The sequence below is a fragment of the Cydia splendana genome, chromosome 6, assembly GCF_910591565.1.
Source record: "Cydia splendana chromosome 6, ilCydSple1.2, whole genome shotgun sequence".
Taxonomy (NCBI): Eukaryota; Metazoa; Arthropoda; class Insecta; order Lepidoptera; family Tortricidae; genus Cydia; species Cydia splendana.
Genome location: NC_085965.1, coordinates 15,113,441 through 15,120,667, shown reverse-complemented (window position 1 = coordinate 15,120,667; position 7,227 = coordinate 15,113,441). Strand labels below are relative to the sequence as shown.

Sequence of the window (7,227 nt, the reverse complement as noted above, 5' to 3'; positions counted from 1 at the left end):
GAGGGTTTAAAAACGAACTGGTACTGAGGGTCTGATGATGATTAAGGTGGTCACGGATACCAATCAACCATGTAGTAACATGATTAGGCTCGTTTGATTCGTCTCAACAAGATCTTTGACACTGAAGATACACAGGGTCTGATGATGGAGCTGGAAGATGGCCACGGGTACCAGTCTATCATGTAACTAAACAACTTCGTGTTTGGGCTCGTTTGATTCGTCTCAACAAGATCTTTGACACAAGACAGTACTCAGGGTCTGATGATGGAGCTGGAAGGTACCATTACCAATCAACCATGCAACTAAACCACATCGTGTTTAGGATCGTTTGATTCGTCTCAACGAGATCTTTGACACTAGGTGATACTCAGAGTCTGATGAAGGAGCTGCAAGGTGGTCACCGGTACCAATCAACCATGCAACTAAACCACTTCGTGTTTAGGCTCGTTTTATTCGTTTCAACAAGATCTTTGACACAAGATAGTACTCAGGGTCTGATGATGGAGCGCGAAGGTGGCGACGGGTACCTGTCTATCATCATCAGCTCCATCATCAGACCCTGAGTAGTATCTTGTGTCAAACATCTTATTGCGACGAATCAAACGAGCCCAAACACGAAGTGGTTCAGTTACATGGTAGACTGGTATCCGTGGCCACAGTCCAGCTCCATCATCAGACCCTGAGTACTAACTTGTGTCAAAGATCTTGTTGCGACGAATCGAACGAAGCCAAACACGAAGTGGTTTAGTTGCATGGTTGATTGGTACCGGTGACCACCTTCCGGATCCATCATCAGACCCTCAGTACTACCTTGTGTCAAAGATCTTGTTGCGACAAATCAAACGAGCCCAAACACGAAGTGGTTCAGTTACATGGTAGACTGGTACCCGTGGGTGGAGTCCAGCTCCATCATCAGACCCTGAGTACTAACTTGTGTCAAAGATCTTGTTGCGACGAATCGAACGAAGCCAAACACGAAGTGGTTTAGTTGCATGGTTGATTGGTACCGGTCACCACCTTCCGGATCCATCATCAGACCCTCAGTACTACCTTGTGTCAAAGATCTTGTTGCGACAAATCAAACGAGCCCAAACACGAAGTGGTTTAGTTGCATGGTTGATTGGTACCGGTGACCACCTTCCGGCTCCAACATCAGACCCTGAGTACTATCTTGTGTCAAAGATCTTATAGAAACGAATAAAACGAGCCTAAACACGAAGTGGTTTAGTGGCATGGTTGATTGGTACCGGTGACCACCTGCCGGCTCCATCATCAGACCCTGAGTACTATCTTGTGTCAAAGATCTTGTTGAGACGAATCAAACGAGCCTAAACACGAAGTGGTTTAGTTGCATGGTTGATTGGTACCGGTGACCACCTTCCGGCTCCATCATCAGACCCTGAGTATTATCTTGTGCCAAAGATCTTGTTGAGACGAATCAAACGAGCCCAAACACGAAGTGGTTTAGTTGCATGGTTGATTGGTACCGGTGACCACCTTCCGGCTCCATCATCAGACCCTGAGTACTATCTTAAGTCAAAGATCTTGTTGAGACGAATAAAACGAGCCTAAACACGAAGTGGTTTAGTTGCATGGTTGATTGGTACCGGTGACCACCTTCCGGCTCCATCATCAGACCCTGAGTACTATCTTGAGTCAAATAAATACATATAGAATGTCAGGTCGTTTCAAATATTTTTAATCCTGTCCGGTAGTTTATTAAACTGTACCATTATAAATTATAATACTATAAAAACAGTGCTAGGATCAAAGTCTCTCGTTGCGGTTTACACGCACACAGTATAGCATTTTACACGGCGCCCGCCGCACACAATGATAAAAAACCTCGTCGTCGCCGTTGAAAATGTGCGGAGCCGACCGACACACGTCCTGCCTCTACAAGCTATGCCGCGGCACTGAGCTGGCGCAGCGCGCGTCATCGGTAATATAGAGTAGTTTTCAAAAAATTGCCAAAAAATTATAGTAGAATTTCATAAACACTAATGTATACCAACAGTATAAGCAAACGTTGCAGATTGCTTGAGTATGAAAATGACTTCGATATTAAGTAGATTTTCGTAGGAATTGACACTTGTTTCGGAGAGAAAATCGAGTTCGTTTTACTTTGATTTTCTCTTTCTCAAAGGTATGTAGGAAAAATATAGTTTGATATGCCTAAAGTACAGGGTATTAGTAATACAAAATAGCCAGGTTTAGCAGAGTAAAATTCTCAACATTTCCAAATAAGAGCTCGCCATTCAGTGCTTCACGGGGTTTTTCGGAAACGACCATCAGAAAAAAAATCATTACTAATTTAATAAGTCCTTTTTCTAATATTTACAACGATATTTATAAAGATAAGAAGACGCTTTTACTGGAACAAGTACTCATTGTTTCTAATAATGAGCGCAAAGTCCTGAATTTCGTCGACTAGTATCATCAATTTTGCATTATTTCGACTTTTCTTGTAAGAGCGCTCTTAAACAAAGGTTGGAATTACTTACACCTTTTGTTCATTTATAATTATAAAGATAATAAATTGCATTTCAGAGTGTTCTAGTTTTTTGGCATTGCTTCGTTGTGAGTGCGAACTGTGTATAACTACGTACTTAGATAGTGTTATTTCACGTGTTCCAGTGCATTACGATATCGGTGCTGTTTGGCTGGCGCCTCGCTTGGCCAGCCCGGACACCGCGCGCTCGCTGCTAGCTGTTGCTACCTACGCGCTTGCACCGCTTGGCTTTTTGCAGTTTTTACGCGCACCCTCACTTCGCTGCTTTTGTGCTGATTTAAGTAATCGTTTCAAATCTTTATTTTTTATCTTCATCGCATTGCAAATAATTTGATTGTTGTTTTTTTTAGCAACTCATTTCATCGCATTGGTTCGTAACAAATATACATTAAGTTATAGTTACATCTATAGTAACTACTCAAATTAATTCATTCCTTTGCCTTTTAATTTATATATTTTAAAATGGTTGACAATAAACCTTTGATTAGAAGGCGTGCCTCATTAAAAGCTAAGCTTACGCTATTTGAAAGCCACCTAACAACTGTCGAAAGTTGTGATCGCTTGAGTAGACTACAACTTACAGAATTAAACGACCGGTTGTCAAAAATCGAAGAAATTTATTCTGAATTTGACTCCGTTCAGTGTGATATAGAGAATGAATTGGAAATTCCAGATGAGCAGTATAAAGAACGCGAGGCTTTCGAGAGCAAGTACTTCGGGCTCGTCGCGCGCGCACGCGAGCTGCTGTCGGCGGCCGCGCCGGCGCCCGGCGCCTCTGCGGGCAGCGACCGCTCGGAGACAGGTTCTTGTGTGACTGCGATTGGAGGTGGGACAAAACTTAAACTTCCTACTATAGATATGCCTAGCTTCTCGGGCCATTATCATGACTGGCTGGAGTTCCGTGACACATTTAGTAGTCTCATACATTCAAATAACTCAATTCCAAACATTAATAAATTTCATTACCTGCGCGCTGCACTGAAGGGCAGTGCCGCGGTAATAATTCAATCTTTGGATTTTTCCAGCGATAATTATACATTAGCTTGGGAATTACTTTGCGATCGTTATAATAACAAAAGGTCTTTAGTGAACAATCATATTCAGGCAATTTTTAACATAGAACAATTGTCAAAAGAATCGTCTAGATCAATAAGAAACCTTATTGACACGATAAATAAAAACTTAAGAGCACTCAAATCGCTTGATCTCCCTACTGAGCATTGGGATGTACTTATAATTCAAATAATTTCAAGCAAATTAGATACAACTACTCATCATAAATGGGAATCCTTTAAGAATAAATTAAAGGAGCTTCCTACACTTAAAATGTTTAACGATTTCCTTAAAGATCGGGCTGACTTATTAGAATCTACAGAAATGTCTAATAAAAAACGTAGGTCTAGCGACACTACGCACAATCGACAGAAGGCGTTGACAGCTACTACATATTCCCCTACTACTTCTCGCAAGTATGCTTGTCCGTTCTGTAATGACGATCATGCACTGTATCTATGTCAAAAGTTCAAATCATTAAAATTACAAGCTCGCGTTGATAAAGCTAAAGCACTCAAGGCTTGCTTGAACTGTTTGCGCGTGGGTCACAATGAAAAAACGTGTAGGCTAAACCCTTGTCGCACATGTGGATTACAGCGCAATAGTTTATTGCACGAACATACAACTCCTGCATCTTCGCCTTCGTCAAATGACGTCGCGCTGCATTCTTTGCCGCAGCCTGACGATGAAGAACAATTTTCTAGTCCAGTTCAAGAAATTTCAATGTCAGCCGTACAAAATGATAGAATGCTACTGTCAACGGTCTTAATTCAAGTGACAGACCACAGTGGTAAAAAACACACAATACGAGCGTTACTCGATAATGGTTCGACCGCGAGTTATATTACTGAAAGTTTACGCGCTAAACTAAACTTACCTACTTTTTCAGCTCCGACAACCGTCGAAGGATTAAATTATCAAACCTCACATTTATCAAAGTCGTGTGACGTACTTATGTCGTCATTAATCAATGATTATCAATTAAAGGTGCCCTGCTATGTGGCATCGCGTATAACCCAACCGTTGCCAGTGTCTCGAATTGACCGTACAACGATAAACATACCGCCACACATTAGGTTGGCAGACCCCACATTTGATGTGCCTGCTCCAGTAGACATGTTACTTTCATTAGGAATATTTTGGTCAGTACTTGGTACTCATAAAATTCCATTAGGTAAAAATAAACCAACTTTATGGGAAACCAAATTGGGTTATTTAGTTACAGTTCCAACAGAACAATACTCAGCATCGAATTTAAATACAGTCCATTGCAACCATAACATTAATTTACACTTACAACATTATAATAAACAATTAAATGATCAACTTTCTCAATTCTTTGAATTAGAATCAGTCGCAACGCGTAAACAACTTTCCAAAGAAGAGCAGGAATGTGAACAGAGTTTTATAAATAATACCACTCGACTTCCTGACGGTCGTTTTGAAGTGACGATTCCATTAAAGGAGACGCCTGAAAAACTAGGCGACTCTTATGAAAGGGCTCTGTCCAGGTTCATCTCTTTGGAGCGTAGATTCAAACGTGAACCACATTTTAAAGAACATTCTTGGCCTAAACAGCCATTACATTTACAAGATTCTGATTTACCAGAGTTCAAGGTCATATGCAACTTAAATGCAAGTCATACTGATCACACATCGTATTTTGCTGAGTTTATGAAGCGATTTTCTAATTTCGGTAAGCTGCAACGTATAATCGCATACGTTCATCGATTTATTTACAATTGTCGTAAGGGGCTGTCCATAAATTACGTCATCGATTTTTGGCGATTTTTGACCCCCCCCCCCCCCCTATAATCATCCAAAAATCATGCTTCAAATGACCCCATTTCCTCCTACTTCATGCTACCGTCATCCGATGTCCAGACCCCCCCCCCCCTAATTTGAAATGACGTAATTTATGAATAGCCCCTAACCCACAAGATAAATATACTGGTTACATAAAAATAAATGAACTAAATTTATCTTTAAATTCAATGTGCAGATTCGTTCAGCTTGAAGTTTTTAGCTCGGAATATGACTTATTAAAAAATAAAAAACAATTGTCTGCCAATAATAAATTGCTACAATTGAATCCATTTTACAACACAACTGATAAACTGTTACGAGTAGGTGGCAGACTCTGTAACTCATTTTATGATTATGACACTAAACACCCAATATTATTAGATTCAAAGCATCATTTAGCCACACTAATAGTTAGACACTATCATATAATGTTTTTACATGCACCTCCGCAACTATTACTTGCAATCTTGCGCCACAAATTCTGGTTGATCAATGGTCGAAACCTTGCCAGAAAAATAGTTGAAAATTGCATTAGATGTCGTCGTTATGCAGGCAAGAGTATTCAACCCATAATGGGCAATCTTCCTTCGCCACGCCTGCATACTGACTATGTATTTGCTAATACCGCGTGTGACTACGCCGGACCAATCATGATACTGAACCGAAGAGGCCGAGGCAGCAGACTGATAAAGTCGTATCTGTGCATATTTGTTTGTCTAGCCGTAAAAGCGGTTCACATAGAACTTGTCACCGATTTAAGTAGTAACACTTTCCTCGCAGCACTAGATCGATTCATTGCCCGCAGAGGAAAGCCTCAAAACATTTTCTCAGACAATGGGACTTGCTTTACAGGCGCATGTAATGAGTTGTCTAAATTTTTAAAATCAAATAGTAACTATATCAGCTCAAAGGCATCTGAGATGTTCATAAACTTTAAATTTTCACCAGCATATAGTCCACACTTTAATGGATTAGCCGAGGGTTCCGTAAAATCTGTTAAATACCACTTAAAAAGGGTCTTAGGTTTCGCCCACTTAACGTACGAAGATTTAAATTCAGTTCTCACTTGCATCGAGGCTACCCTCAATTCTAGGCCTCTCACTCCATTATCATCCGACCCTTCAGACCTTACCGCGCTTACCCCCGCTCACTTCTTAATCGGACGAACGCTAACGATGTTGCCTTCTCCTCAGAGCTCTGACCCTGCGGCGATACCTACTCTCTCACGATATATGAGGATTCAACAATTGAAAGCCCATTTCTGGTCCCGATATTATACAGAGTACATTACAGAGCTCCAGAAACGACAGAAATGGCGCAAACAAGGACAGCAACTCCAGCTAGGAGAAATGGTGCTGGTGAAAGATGACCGGCTGCCTCCCAACCGATGGCTGCTGGGGCGCGTGACGCGCCTCTACCCCGGCTCCGACGGCGTGACCCGCGTAGCCGACGTCAACACCACTTCGGGAACTCTTCGACGAGCTTTCAACCGACTGTGCCCTCTACCAGTTATGGACACGAACTTCGTTCCTGGGGCCGCAACATGTTAACGCCTAGCATGTGTTTGTGTGAACGATTGATGCACTCACACACGCATACGTCAAAGAACCTGCCCTATCGACGCGAGCCGACTGCTTTACCGACCGGGCCGCGTCCTTCACTCGTCCTCAAGCCACGAAAACGAAAACGTGCTACTTTCTTGTACAATTTTATTTTTACTGGTTATTAAACCATTTTTATATTTTTTAAAAGTAGTAGCCTTCATTTCTCGACCCGTCAAATCATCCCAGCAATAAGTACCGGCGTTCACAGTATGAAAATTCCAATTATATAATATTGATATAAGTATTATATTT

The 7,227-nt window shown here is 41.4% G+C and overlaps 1 protein-coding gene across 1 annotated transcript; it reads left to right on the top strand.

The window, feature by feature from the left end:
- Positions 1 to 2,885: 2,885 nt before the first annotated feature.
- On the top strand, positions 2,886 to 7,062 carry LOC134791474 (uncharacterized). Its single transcript, XM_063762506.1, has 2 exons — positions 2,886 to 3,322; positions 6,565 to 7,062. The coding sequence occupies exons 1-2, from the start codon at positions 2,975 to 2,977 to the stop codon at positions 6,919 to 6,921; spliced, it is 705 nt and encodes a 234-aa protein (XP_063618576.1). The 5' UTR covers positions 2,886 to 2,974; the 3' UTR covers positions 6,922 to 7,062.
- The last annotated feature ends 165 nt before the right edge of the window (positions 7,063 to 7,227 follow it).

Excerpts from the sequence above, each read along its gene's own strand:
- LOC134791474 (XM_063762506.1), top strand. The coding sequence starts at position 2,975 with ATGGTTGACAATAAACCTTTGATTAGAAGGCGTGCCTCATTAAAAGCT. Across the intron at positions 3,323-6,564 it reads GCTCGGAGACAGGTTCTTGT|AGCTCTGACCCTGCGGCGAT; the intron begins GTGACTGCGATT and ends CCTTCTCCTCAG.